Consider the following 15,022-nt stretch of genomic DNA (forward strand, 5'->3'; position numbering starts at 1 on the left):
AAGAGTTTAAAGCAGCTTGTTCAAACACGGCACGTTTTGCATAAAGCACGATCGGAGAATTGTCCACATGAATAAAACCTTGAACAAAGCACTTCCCTGCAGCTGGGTTTCTAGATTCCGGTCTACTTGAGCGAGATACAACACCCTAAGAACGGGTGCCATAAAGGAACCAATGCAAAACTCGTTTTTTTTTTTCGGGAGTAAAGTGTGGTCATCCAGCACGCGAACATGAATCCGGATCCTTACTCATTCTGAACTGCATTTCTTTTTGACAGTTTCCTGTTTTACTTTATATTATTATGCTTCATCTCTTGTGAGCAATAATATATGTGGCTACCATGCGTGCGCAATCTGGGCTAGGTTGCGCTATGTATTTGCACTTCGTTTTCATAAAACCTTATTGAAATTAGACGCATTGTCCTGTCTTGTCCTTGCTTGTCCTCTGTTCCCGCTGTTACATTTAAGTGAGCGCGTCAGCCCTCTTTTCTTCGCACAATGTTTTCGCAGTCCACGAAAGGCGATATGATATCTAATCCACAGAAGTTGGACAAAGGAATGCCTATTGTGAAACCAATGTTTCGATAAATGGAGTAGACTACATTGCAAAATGGCGTACTCAACTCGAAGCTGCCGGAATATTCTTTCTGTCGAGGATTTTCTTATTCGGTGTCTGCGAATACATATGCGTGATGCGCGTGCGTTATTGCGCGCGCAAATAAAAAAAATGCAAACAATGCTGTACTGCTGCATCCTATTGTGGCGAAAATACCAATAAATACTGTGATTTCCTACCATACCATACGCCCTGCGAGAGGGGGGGGGGAGCTTAAAATTTTCGCTCAGTCATTTTACGTACCGCAAGCTGCAGATAATGCAGAAACATGTTTTTGCAGCCATCTTTGTCACTTTTGTGGCAGACGTGGAGCTTCCAGTACGTATTTTACCGTCAATTTATGTGAGTTCCTACAGTATCAAGGAGGTAAGTATTTATTTCCTGTGCAATATTTCTGACCGCTTGAACACTTGGCCATTCACCATGTTACTGACGCTTTATTAAGTGTTTAAACGCGTTTTCTTGCTCTGTCTTCCAATTTGTACAATTGACAAAACTAGTGAAGAAGTCGCACAGCATAATGCAAGTCACCGCCATTTGGACAATGGTGCAGGCACGAAGCATGTGGGCTGCTTTTCCTCTGGCCGATATCGCCAATCGCTACGATCCAGTACCCGCAGCCCGCTTGGCTTCCAAAAACCGGTAGCGAAAAAGCGTATCGAAACTAGAATCTCAGTCGGAACGGAAGCCAAATTCGAACAGATGTTCGCATGTTCCTGAACCTAAACCAAACCTGAACTGAAAAAATAACGGTTAACACCTCGGCAAGAAACGGTTCAAACATATATGGCGATGAGGGCTGCTTGATAGAGAAGAGATTCTTTCATTTAATTACATCGTCAGTCGCTCTTTGCGCTGTCGGCATCACAACTCCCGGATTCGCGCTCATCCTCAAGATCATTGCGTCTAGGGTAAACCGCCAGAAAGAAGTTTGCAAAATCTGGTGAACACAACTATTTCTCTGGTGTGTAATTTCTTTTTTTCGCGCCGCTTTCAGCCGTGCACATGATGGTCGCGCCACGCGTTCACGCTATATGCTAGCATTTTTATAGTTGATTTGTGGACATTGTGATCTATAGAAAATGAACTGTACAAGGGTACGCATTTGGGCTGGTTGGTTCAAGAGTACGAGAAGACGAAACAGCGCTGAACAACAGGATGAATGGAGAGCTCATACGCGGGCGCTAACAACTATATATGTTTATAGCTTCAGTCATCGTACATAAGTAAACAGCTACCATCACAAGGAGCATGCGCAGAATGTAACTTTGAGGTTATGGGCAATATGAGGTTGTCCATAACCTCAAAAAAGTGCTCAGCAAAGAAGTTGTTAGGTTGCTGTTCACAGCCAGAAACAAGCTAGGTAGCATGTGTGGACAGGTCAATCGTGAGACCAAGGCCAGAATAAGTTGCAAAAAGCATAGGAACCCGTTTTACAAAAATGCTGTGAATCCGTTGTTTACAACATCCCCCTGTCTTGTGAGCGTTTCTGTATTGGGCAAAGTGGTCGGTGCGTTAATTTACGCAAGGGTGAGCACGTGAACAAAGTTAAGAAGACCACTGATAGTCAACTGTCACTGCATTGCATTGAACACGGCTGCGAGCCGCATTTCGAAAATCTGATTTTCTTATCAAAGTTCCGAGATGAACGTGCTCGTCTTGTGTCAGAGGCCTATCACATCCATAGCAGTGTAGACGGATGTGTAAGTCTACCCTCCATTTCCCTTCTTTCGAAGGAGATATCGTGCCTGAGTTGTTAATTTGTGAGATTCTGCGCATGCTCCTTGTTATAGTGGCTGTCTACTTATGTACGACGACTGCAGCAATAAACACATATGGTTGTTAGCACCCGTGTCTGTGCTCTTCCGTCGTCGTGTTGTTCAACGCTGTTTCGTCTTCTCGTATACAAAATGAAGTGGTTTGCTTTGGGCTACAGGCTAGTTTACATTTTACTTCAATAATATCGCTTGTCACTCCCGTGCCACGTGCTATACTTAATTAAACCTAATCATATCATTTATTTTGAATATATTCCCGGCAACGTCTTCTTTTTTTCTTTTTTTGTTGTCTTCAACAATTTATCTCTGAATTGCAAATTGACATTTATGAAGAAAAATGCCTTATAATAATGTGGGTGTTAGCTCAAGATGATTATTTTGCAAATATCGGCATCCGTGTTCTTATAAATCTTAGGCGACAATTTTCTACTATTTTGCGTGTACTTAGTATCGTTAGCGTCATAAAGATAGGCGAGAAAGAGGAAGCTCAGGGATGCACGTGTCAATGCAGCGCACCGCTTGCCGCACACTCTAGCAACAACACTGCCTAAGACGAAACTGCGCGAACGCGCTCGTGCCACTGCTCCCGTGTTCGTCGTCGTCTTCTACAGGTGGCTCCGATGCCGCTCATAATTTCAGCGCAGAATTTCACTTCTCTTCTGTCGTCGTAATGGGGAGGCCGCGCTTACGGGAGTATGAGCCATTGCTTGAGGAGCTGTGGACCATTCATTGTCTTACGTGATGGACAGATTTATTTTGAATCAATTTATTTTCGAAGAATCGCCTGTGGCAGTGCGACAACAACGGACTACGGGCACATACCGTCAGTGACGTTGTTCTCTCCCTCGCAGCCCAACGTGTGTATAATGTCTTTAATAAACACAATGACGCAACCAATAATTGAGAAAGTCTTTAATGAACCACCAGGATTAACCCAGTGATAAACACCGGGTCCGCACGTTTCAGCTTCGCTGGTTATACATCTGTACGGAGTGCTTGGGCGGAGATTTGTTTTTCATTGTTTGGCTCTGTAAAATACAATGCAGTGCATCTTTACCGACAAAAGTTTAACTAGACCCGAGCAGACGGCATCTAAATTCGTTGCGTCATGGAGAGCTGGTGGGGCAGGCAAATTCGAATGCTTCGTTGGCATCAGATTTTCGTTTTTGCGTTTTTTACGGCTTAGAAAGCGTTGTTGAGCGGTAAGAGTTGGAATTTTAGTGTTGTGAAAGGATAATCTTTCAACATAGCTGAAATCATTTTTCTTTTTAGTTTTCCTTGAAGATTCGTTATTCATCAATTGAAAACGTTGATTGTTGTCTGTCATGTGCCGGGACGCTCATTTGTTCCTCCTCCTGACAAACTTACACATGTGCCATCTATAAATTAAAAAAAGGAAAAGAAAACGGATATACGCATTGCTACGCCTCACGCCACCACACCCCTCAAGGAGGAGCCTGTCTTGATGTCGGGTTTCTAAAATGAACTTAGATTGGAGTTATATTTGTCTTTAATTTGAGTCGATAACACTAGGCGGCTTGTCGCGATGGGGCGGGGTAATATTCATTGTGCCGAACCGGTTCGCGAACCGGTTCAGCGCAGCGAATTGCTGCAGGAACCGTTTCAAAATTTATTTCTCTGAACCGGACCTGAACCAGAACGAATAAGAATCGCGTTGAATCGAACTCGAAACGTAAATTTTTTCGCTTCGACATCCACGTATGAGATACGACGATGTTACCAATAGTGTTTTGTTTGCAGTCGCCTTGCGGACGCTGGTGAACTCTTCTGTTAGCATTGTTCAGCTAATATCAATAGCCTATATTTATAATTACTAGAATGATTGTATAAGCTCTAATGTCAAATTGTGGATCGCCTTCAAAAACATGATATTCAACAGTTTCGGACCCATTATAGTTTCTCAAATTACGATGCAAGTTCGATAAAAGTTCCTAGTATAGTCTGTTTGTAAGCTAGTCTTTTGCACAGACAGGGATAGTCCCTGTGTTTATGCTGCACTTCTGCCAAGACAGTACGCCAGGACAATAAATTATTGGTGAGACGGAGACGCTGTGCGACTTTTCTGTGCTTCCCAATATGTTCTTTGGCAGAATTTCTAGTCTTGTTCAGTACTACATTTACGTATTCATGTAGTTTTTCTTTTCTTCCATTACCCTTATTTCTGTATGCAGTCTCATGACTCTTGCACTGCCTTTAGGCTCTAACTTGCGCGATATTTTTGATAAAGGTTTAAGTGAGGACTGAGATTGTTGCAAAAAATTATAATTGTTTCGTTTGGCAGGGATGAGTTATACCATGCCTAGTGGGTGAAGTTTGCATCTTGAGTGCGACTTTCTTAGACGACGTACATGGTTTAAAAACGTAATTATAATAATTCTAGACGGCCTTGCACGCTTCGACGACATTTGTGTACAAACTCTGTCTAGAAATTATAGCGTGCAGAACGCCAGAGACTGTCACAAAGGATGTGCCGTTGTGTCATCAAACCTTCGTTCAAAGTAATGTGCCTAGCATTTGTATACCAAGAAGGAATAGAGCGCACACGCAGTGCCGACTTCTATATCGGCTTATATTTCAAGCAAAAAGACAAACTCAAATTCAGCTTTCAACTAACCAACATTTGGAAGGAGGACAAAAGAGACAAATTTAGCACAAATGGTAGTAGCAACTACAGAACACTCAAACCAAGCACCATCGATTTAATCCGGTAGAGGTGGACGAGGCACCCCGTAAGACTTGTAAAAGATGATAACGGTCATCTACTGATCTAAAGATACATCCAAGTCCCAGCAGCTTTTTTAGGAAGATTTGCTCAATGCTTCGCAACATCACACACGTTCCATTAAAGCAAGCGCTCTCATTGCCTTTGGATTCTTAGAAACGGAGACTCACAAGTGCAGAGCAGGCGGTGTGCTGGTAATGGCGGCGCCGCCTTTTTCTTAAAAGAAACTCCGGGCTCTCGTTCTCGATCACTTATGCAACAATGCTCGTTTGTCGGATACACTCCCTTCCGCTTAGGAACAGTGGACATCTGCCGATGACGCTCAACACGCCAAAGCACAGCAGCTGTTTCTTTGAAACAGAATCAACCGTCCCCATACCGTTTTATAAGGACAGTGAATGTTACACTGACGTTTCACTTCGTGAACGCAGGTTACGCGCAACCGTATAAGGACGTCGCTTACATGCACAGCGAGCAACGCGAGGTCGAAGCACAAATGAAAAGCGCGCGAACGCGGTGATTCTTTACTCCACTTCCTGTCGCATTCCCCTCCGGTGATCGCCTCCCTCGCGGCAACAAACATACTTTCGCTGATTTGACAGACAGGGCCATCTACGCTTGCGCGTAAGAGAAAACAAAACAAGAACATAAATTCTGCAACATGTAGCAATTGGTATTGTACCCGAGGAGTCTCCTATTCCGTCGGTAAAGTTACAGCGCAGTCAATTGCGTACGTGCGGGCATCAGAAGGACAACTTCAGAAAGACCTATGCAACAGGCATGTTAGCGAACAACGAAGGTGACCAAACAAGGGATAAGAACCGGCCAGTGCTATCAATTGATTTTTGTCTCGAGTCGTATTGAATGTAAGGCAACCGAAACGCTTCATTTGTGTTGCTTTGCTAGTGGGCAACTGGAAATCATTGAAAAAATAATCACAAGGCGTGTGAAAAAATCAGGAAAAGAGAAATTCAGCAAATAAAAAAAATTGTCGGCCCTTGCACCCGGCGGCCCTTGAGTCGGCGGTCCTTCAATCTAAAACGTGCGGTCCCGGTGTTTATCACTGGGTTTATCCCGACGGTTTAATAAACTATTTCCCAATTATGAGGTTAAACACACGATTAGCTGCGACGGAGAGAACGACTCACTGAAGGTACGCCTGCAGTGTGCCGTTGTAGCTTGCGTTCGATGTCTCTATTTTGCTCGGCGGCATGGTCAGAAGCATTCGCCCGCCCATTGCAGCTTGCGATTCTTCGAAATTAAATAGCTTCAAAATTAAATCTGTCCGTTACGCAATACAATGAATGGCTTGTACCCCCTTAAGCAATGGCAATTCCCCCATAAACGCGGCTTCCCCATCACGACGACACAAGAGAAGTGAAATTCCACGCTGGAATGATAATCTGCAACACAGCCAACTGTGAAAAACGATGACGACGAAGACGAACGCGGGAGGAGTGGCACGAGTGCAACCAGAGGGGCGCCAACGAGCCAGCTGCGGAACGCTCGAGCCAATGCTGATGATGATAGTTTTCTGTACACAGGTGATTTCGCCTAGCCAAATACGATTTAGCCTTAAAACTAGGCTTCCTCATGTACATGGTCAAGACATTCTGCCATGTGTAACGTCTTGCACTATGATACAATAAAAAAGTCACGCTTTCGCTCCAATGGCGAAGCATCGATTGCAAAAGTCATTCATTAGAAAGCTGTACGAAATTAGGCTATCTCTGTCTTCTGCATATTCATCTTCAACCCCACTCTTACACTTTCTCGGTTAAGGTCCTCAATCATTTGTTTTATATCATCACCATTGTTTCTGAATAGTACCATGTCATCTGAAACCCGAAGGTTGCGAAGATATTCGGCGGTTTTCCTCGCTCCTAAGCCTTTCCAGTCTAAGAGCTTCAATACTTCTTCTAAGCATGCAGTGAATAGCATTGGGGAGATTGTGTCGCCTTGCCTGACCCCTTTCTTGATAGGTGACTTTCTACTTTTATTTTGCTGAGAACCAATGTAGCTATGGAGTATTTGCAGATATTTGCGAAGTTAACGTATGCCTCCTGTACTCCTCGATTATGCAATGCCTCTACGACTGCTCGTATCTCTGCTGAATCAAATGCCTTTTCATAATCTATGAAAGCCATATAGAAAGCTTTATTGTACTCCGCAGATTTCTCAATCACCTGATTGCTGACATGGGTATGATCCATTGTATAATAACCCTTCCTGTCTGTACAAGCCCTTCGTGTCTTGGTTGATTGAAGTCAAGTGTTGCCCTGATTCTATTGGAAATTGTCTTGGTGAGTGTTTTATGCAGAAGACAAAGATAATGCTCAATACCCTGGCAAGGGAACAAGAATTCAGGATCGCCAGTCAGCCTCTACAGACTGCAAAAGGAGTTCGTTTATCTAGATCAATTACACACAGGGGACCCTGATCATGAGAAGGAAATTTACAGAAGAATAAAATTGGGTTGGAGTGCATACGGCAGACATTGCCAAATCCTGACTGGGAGCTTACCGCTGTCTAAAAAAATTTTACAATCATTGCATTCTACAGGTGCTAACATATGGGGCAGAAACTTAGAGGTTAACAAATGCTCGAGAACAAGTTAAGGACCGCATGAAAAGCGATGGAACGAACACCGTTAGACAGGAAGAAAGTGGTGTGGATCAAAAAAATCACAGCATATCCACGGGGTGAATGATGATGAGTGGGCGAAGCTCCGGAGGGAATCATGGGATCTCCCGCTTAAGGGGACGCTAGCACAAACGCGTTAGAAACGTGCAGTACTCTCTAGTAAGGGGGAGCGGCCACATCGTCTTACGCAGCCATTTACACATGCCAGAACGTGCACCGCGTTTACCGACGCCATCACATGACTGCTGAGAGAGTATACCCCCCGTATTCATAAACGCTCCTCGACTTGAACTTGACTTGCCACCGCCTTGGGCAGCGCGTTCGAAACGCGTTGAAGGTAAGGCGGCGAGGCCACAGCGTCTTACACCAGCTTCTTACACCTGCCGTAACGCGCTAGCACAAACGCGTTAGAAACGCGCTAGAAACGCGGCCTTTCGTTAATGTTGGGTATTTATTGCCATCGTGGTGCGTGTGTCTATGTGCGCTTCGTGGCGTAGTGGTTAGCGCCGCGCGTTCGGAAGCGAGGGCTCCCTGGTTCGATTCCGCGCTACGGACACAACTTTCGGAATTTTGTTTTTCATAAAACGCCGGAAGCGTTCTCCGGAAGCCGGAAGCTGGCTTCCGGAACCGGAAGCGGAACCGGAAGTGGAACCGGAAGTGGAACCGGAAGCGGGAGTCGGCTTCCGGTTATACTATACGTATACATATATATGTATATATGGGTATACATACATATACGGACACACAACGCCATCTATTGAGCAATTCATAAAACTAGACGTGGCTACCTACTACGACGGGGACAAACGGGTGCCGCTATAAGGAGCTTCGCCCCTAAAAGCAAATGCGGATAGCCTATTTTCTAGTTGACGTTAAGAGGAGAAAATGGAGCTGGACAGGCCATGTAATGCGTAGGCTGGATAACTGGTGGACAATTCGAGTTACAGAATGGGTATAAAGAAAAGGCAAGCGCAGTCGACGACGGCAGAAAACTAAGTGGGGTGATGAAGTTCGGAAATTTGCAGGCGCAATTTGGAATAAGCTAGCGCATGACAGGGGTAATTGGAGGTCGCAGGTAGAAGCGTTTCTCCGGCAGTGGACATAAATGTAGACTGATGATGATTATGTAACAAGGTTAATAGTTTTAGCGGCTTTGCAAATTACGGTAATCATTGGCTTACTAGTCACATTAAGAAGCATGGGCCACGCGCGCCCTGCCAAGTATGAACAGATCTCACTGAATACCTGCGGGCGCTCTCTGTCAGAATGCTGGCGTAATGAAGAGCGGAAGCAGTGGCAAGCGAACGTTACGTTCTGTCGTTCGCTTCATCGCGTCTTCGAAACTTGAGATTACGTGAGCTTCAACAGTAGGCACACTCAAACACAGCGCAGACGGATGCCGCAAGCAATCTCGGCACTTGTACCTTTTGTACCCGTCACAAATTATCTCCAAGATAGGGCCTGGCTGCATATATTGAAAATCTAGAAGTCACATCGCCTAGCAACCATGGTTGAGCGCCACTGCTTAAAATGCCGCCGGCGACGCTCGAAGCCACGATGCCCTTAGCAACGGCTGTGAGAGTACACCGCGCCGCCTAACGCCTGACCTAACTTAACCTAACTTAACGCCCTGGAACGTAATCCGCCACGAGGAGTACGTCGCAGGCACCAAGCACAAAATGGCGGCATGTTGCTACCAAGGAGGTTTCAGCCTCTTTGGTTGCTACGGTGGGACATCATAGCGGCGCCGGCGGAGTTTCAGCAAATCGCGTTCAACTGTTATTGCTAGGCACTTAGCCTTCTAGATGTTCAATATACGCCTCATCGGCTAGCGCCTCACCTGCCTCCCTTCGTCCCCCTTAGCATGCGCAGCCCCCTTCCGCTTTCGCGCGCAACACTGGACGAGCGGGAAGACGGCGCCCATCAAGCCACCGTCTCTCACGGCTCACCCTCTCACACTTTCTCGTGAAATGGCTACGCGGGGTGTGATGTGATCTTATTAACGCGAGAGCGTTAAGGGCCCCGTGTCACAGAAAATCCGGCATCGACGTCGGCGTCAGCGCCGGAATGCGCGGCTTAGAAAATAACCCCGAGTTACCCCGACCACGTAGGCCCTCCGCGTGGCACAGATTTGTTGTGAAGTAATTGAATTTCTCAGAGTAAAATACTCCAGAAAAAGCACGACTTAACCTGCAACAATAAAAAACGACTGCAACGGCTTCACCACAGCCTACGGACATGATAGCGTCGGATTGTAATTTGAGTGTACGAGAAAACATAATTACGTTACGAAGAAACTAAAACACAAACCCCTTTTGCAGCATTACTACCATACAACAGTGGCGCGCCCGGATAGATTAGTTTCAGAAACACCATCCAGATGGCGCTCGCCTCCTCGGCAGAATAATTTAGAACTGTCGAAGTGGGTTGAGAAAAACGGTGTATTGGGAGAACTACAGAATGGGTTCAGGCCAGGCAGACGCTTAGAGGATAATATGCTTGTACTAACTCAGTGCATGGACATTTCAGTAGCTCAGAAAAGACTTTTATCGATAGCATTTCTAGATAATAAAGGAACTTAAGACAACGTAGACAGGAAATTGTTATGGGATATTCTTCAGCACGAAGGCATAGATGATGATTTCGTGGACCTGCTGAGGGAGATATATCGAGGCAATCAAGCACAAGTTGTATGGGAAGGTCGAAAAGGTAATGCAACGGTGGGAATTCACCAAGGATTGAAGCAAGGATGTCCTCTGTCACCATTGTTGTTCACGCTTTACGTTAGGGGTATAGAAAGACGACTGGAAAACAGCGAATTAGGTTTTGATTTATCCTACATGCGTAATGGACAAATGGTGCAACAGAAGGTCCCTGGACTGATGTACGCTGTCGACATTGGGCTAGTAGCGGGCAATAAAAAAGATTTACAGATACTTGCGAATATCTGTGGCAATGCAGCGACAAATATAGGCCTCATGCTTAGCACAGAGAAATCAGAAATTATGATGTTTAATGAAGAGACGAGTAACTCCGTGGTGTCAATTCAACAGCAAGTAATACCCATAGTGAAGCAATATAAGTACCTCGGCGTACACATAAACGAAGGAAAGAATTACTCAGGCAACTACCAAGATAATCTGAAAATAAAGGGGAAGCGGAATGCAGCAATAATGAAACACCGATCAATTTGGGGCCGCAATATAAGTATGAGGTGGTCGTGGAATCTGGAAAGGAGTAATCGTGCCAGCGCTAACATTCGCAAATGTCGTTTTGTGCTTAAAATCGGATATCTTGTCGGGTTTGGAAGGTAACCAAAGATCAGTAGGCCGGTTGGCTTTGGGAGCCCGCGGTAATACCACAAATGAGGCAGTGCAGGGTGACATGGCTTAGGCCTCTTTTGAAGTCAGAGAAGCACAGAGCAAAATTAGTTTTGAAGAAAGGCTCAGGAACTTGGATGAAAATGAATGGGTGGCTAAAGTGCACAACTATGTGTACATCAAAAACGTGGACACATAATGGAGGAAGAGGTCAAGGAAGTTGGCAACCAAGTACAGGATAATCGAAACTGTAAATAGACGACCAGGAGTCCTCGGAAAGAAAGAGAGAGAAATAGAGACCGTGAATTGGATGCAAAGAATGGAGACAAAAATGGCAATGGCGATTTATAAGAATGAAGAGAAATTAGAAGGGAAAATCTGTACGATAACACAAAGGGCAGTGCCTTACTATTTGAGGCTCGAGCCTGTTGCCTAAGGGCCAAAACATACCGGAGAAAATATTTGAAACTAGATGAGGCACGTGTATGCTGCGGTAAAGATCCAGAGACCATGCACTCAGCACATCCTAATGGAATGCGACGGGATCCACCCAGCGAGAACCGTAGGTAACGTGAAACTCCCAGAAGTGCTTGGGTTTAAAGTGGAATGAAACATCAACAGATCAGCCGTGGAGATAAGCAAGAGACGAGTAGAGTACTGGTGAAAAAAAAGCATGAAAAAGATGGATACGACCTGATCTCTCAAAATCATAGGTAGCGGTACAAGGTAAAGTTAAAAAAAAAGAATAATGAGGGGTATACAAAAATGCTAGATAAAGAGCATGTATAGTATACTTGAATAAATCAAGCAGGCTAGGTGACTATTTGTCGCCGCCCCGTTTCAAAGGGGATGCCAATAAATAATAATCATCATCATGAGTCAAACTGGGACTTTGCCTGCCTAATGCGATTTGGACACGTGCGCCTCGGGGCAACAAGAAACAATTTATAAAATAATAAAGGAAGGCCCTAGTGCCTTCAAGTTTTGATATAGGATGACGTATGTTGACCATGTAAAAATATCTTCCCAGCAATGCATTTGTGTTCAAAAGTGAAGCCGAATTAAAACAGATTGCTGTAAGCTTGGTCTTTGTACGCTGGCTTTCCCACGTTGTGGGTTGCAGTAAAGGCTACTCAAAGAAACATTGCGATGCGAACAGGGCCCGATAACGCCATCGCGTTCCACTCGTTAAGGAGAAGGTTAGGTGTCCTCCAATTCTGGCACTTGGACTTTCCGCGAAACATAACAGCAACAGTGATGGCGAAAATTCGCCGGGAGTGTCCCTATAATTGTTATCGTAGTAAAAAATCACCGATCATTGCGGCACTCCGTTATGCGAAATTTGAGCGCAGTTCTATACATGTTTTCATTTCGCGATAGATTGAGGCATTGCACCAATCACCGCACCGATTCGCAGAGCCATGATGCGCGGCGCTATGTATAGTGTATAGACCAGCCACACAGTTTCTGCTTCCCGGCAACTGCAGCTCATGCAACCGTAATGTTTACCGGGAAGCGCTTGCGGCGAACGCTATGCGCGAATGCGAGCTTTCCGGTTCGTAAGTTACGAAGCACCTTATGCGCGCGGTTTGGTTGGGTTTCGTTTGGTGCCTGTAGATATAGCACAACCCACTACGGGGGATTGGCCATGAATCGGGTGGGAGTGGGTAGAAAAAGGATAAATACTTAAATAGGATTTTCTTACTTAAAAATGAGATACTAGATAATTCTTATCGTTAATAATAATTCCCGTGCTTTAGTATCTTAAAGTTTGAAGTTAATATTTTTGGTTTGTTGTTGTGAAAAGTAAAACAGTAAAATTAGCATGGAAGTCTCCTTGTTTCCATTACAAAATTAAATATGGCATCACAAACGATCCTACTGCAGTGTCCTAGTGCCGACGCCCCCCGAGACAGTATGACATTTAGCGTAATGGCTAATCCAAGTTTGGGGTCGGGCTGTCGGCATCTCCTGTCGCCATCGTTACGGTAAATCACGCGCAATCAAGCTGTGGCAGGCGCAATCACACGCTCTGCGCTTGGACTATTGGCGTCTCCTGTCGTCGTAGTCAAAGTAAAGCACGCGACTCGTGCCCATGCTCAGCACGCGCTCGTGCCACTGCTCCCACGTTCGCCGTCATCGTCATTTTCCACAGCTGGCTGCGTTGTCGCTCGTCATTTCATCGTAAAATTTCCCTTCTCTTCTGTAGTCGTAATGGGGAGGCCGCGTTTACGGGGTTATGAGCCATCGCTTAAGGCAGTATGAGCCCATTAGCGTTGCATCACTGCATGCTTCGCACCTCCCCAGGTTTCAAGTTCGTGGAGCTGCATTTCGTTCAATAGGTCATTTGACACTTGAGGAAAAAATTTAATTCACCGCTCAAACGGAGCCTACGACTTAACTCGTGCTAACTGTCATAACTAATAAAGAAATAAAACAGCGCACCACAGCGCAGCGTCGTGTTAATCAAGCGCTAACGAGGCGCTTACTTTTTATCTGCATGGCCTCCGCTGTGCCACTTTGTACGGCGTGTTTCGGTCTATGTTATGAAGAAACTGGTTACATGCAATTTTTTCTTTCCCCTGCACGATCGGCGCCACACCATTTGAGCGCTGCTGTTTAGGCGTTTAGGCGGCACTGTGCCCCTGCTCGTGCCGCCACCGAGAGCATCCTGCCTCTTTCTTGAAGAAAGATGGTTGAACGAGAGGCTTTATCCCATGCAAACTCAATCAAGTCCAAAGCCAACCACCACGCAACGAACCCAAGAAATGCTGAGGGACCCGATGCGATGCATGTGTGATTTGATTGCTTGATTGGGGTTGTATTTTTTAAACGTTGAAGTTGAATGAAGACACCGCTCGTTAAGTTGCATGGCCTTTATTTTAGATCATGTAGCCCTTGATTACACGCACACACTCACACTTCCGCGCACTGCATGCCGTTGCCGATACACGGGATCGGCCCTACGGGAACGATCGCGCTCCCGCTTATAAGTTCGCATACTGCAGCCTGTTCGGCCGTGCGCTGCACCCGCGGCCTACCAATGGTGACGGCCGGTAATGCATTGCATGACGCGCGTAATGTAATGCAGATATATACAGTTCGTCTGGATAACGTGGCGTTGCAGTTACGACTACTGCGCATGCAAACTGTAGTATTCTACAATACGCATGTCGTGTGCCATTGTTCTATTATGTGCGCAAATGCGGCGACACTTGTGAAAGAGGCATCGGCCGTGGCGAGAGGTATAACAATGGGCCATCCATCGATCCGCTTTGGCACGTGCTAAGGCACAAATTGCGGGAAACCTACAAGCACATGGAGCCAACCAGCACATGGAGCCAAAGCAATTGCTGACAATTATGTAAGTCTGTAGAGCCGGGCCCACATAGAGCGAACTTCCACGGCGAATTTCGTGCAGCCCGCACCAGCGCGAGTGAACGCCAGCGAGCCGCCGCCGCGCTGCAACCACATGCGGCGAAAAACAGGCGGCCGCCGCCGCCGCGATTTCAGTGTTGCTGTAAACAGCGTAATTCCATTCTCAGTAAAATGCAGTGAAAGAAATAGTTTTGTATCTGCAACTGAACCATTATTATGCAACTGAACCATACTGGTCGCACCTGTACGCCTGTGATCAGGTATTCATTGTACGCGATGCCAGCAGCTTTTGTCGCCATGTTTGCTCTAGGCTGTTTGGCTGGCTAGCCTAGTCAAATGCGGCAGCAGGAAGTCGGACGCGACTGCGCCCACATTGGTCCTTGCTGACAGCCTTCATTCGCCGCTTCCGGCGAGCGGTTCACCGCCTGCCAATATACGTAGCCCGCCTTCATCGACGGGGAACAGCCGCCGGCCGCCGGGTGGATGCCGCGCACGGCCGTTCGCCAATTTTTCGCAAGGAAATCGCTCTATGTGGGTAGAGATTAAC

At 45.9% G+C, this 15,022-nt stretch overlaps 1 protein-coding gene across 1 annotated transcript in view; it reads left to right on the forward strand.

The window, feature by feature from the left end:
* Positions 1-832: 832 nt before the first annotated feature.
* The window catches only part of LOC125940904 (uncharacterized), a 43,593-nt gene continuing 29,403 nt past the window's right edge, over positions 833-15,022 (forward strand). The window contains exon 1 of the mRNA XM_049657571.1: positions 833-979. Within this exon, the coding sequence (XP_049513528.1) occupies positions 872-979 (108 nt within the window). The 5' untranslated portion in view covers positions 833-871. The remainder of the gene's footprint in view (positions 980-15,022) is intronic.

This window comes from Dermacentor silvarum, chromosome 10, assembly GCF_013339745.2.
Source record: "Dermacentor silvarum isolate Dsil-2018 chromosome 10, BIME_Dsil_1.4, whole genome shotgun sequence".
Lineage (NCBI taxonomy): Eukaryota > Metazoa > Arthropoda > Arachnida > Ixodida > Ixodidae > Dermacentor > Dermacentor silvarum.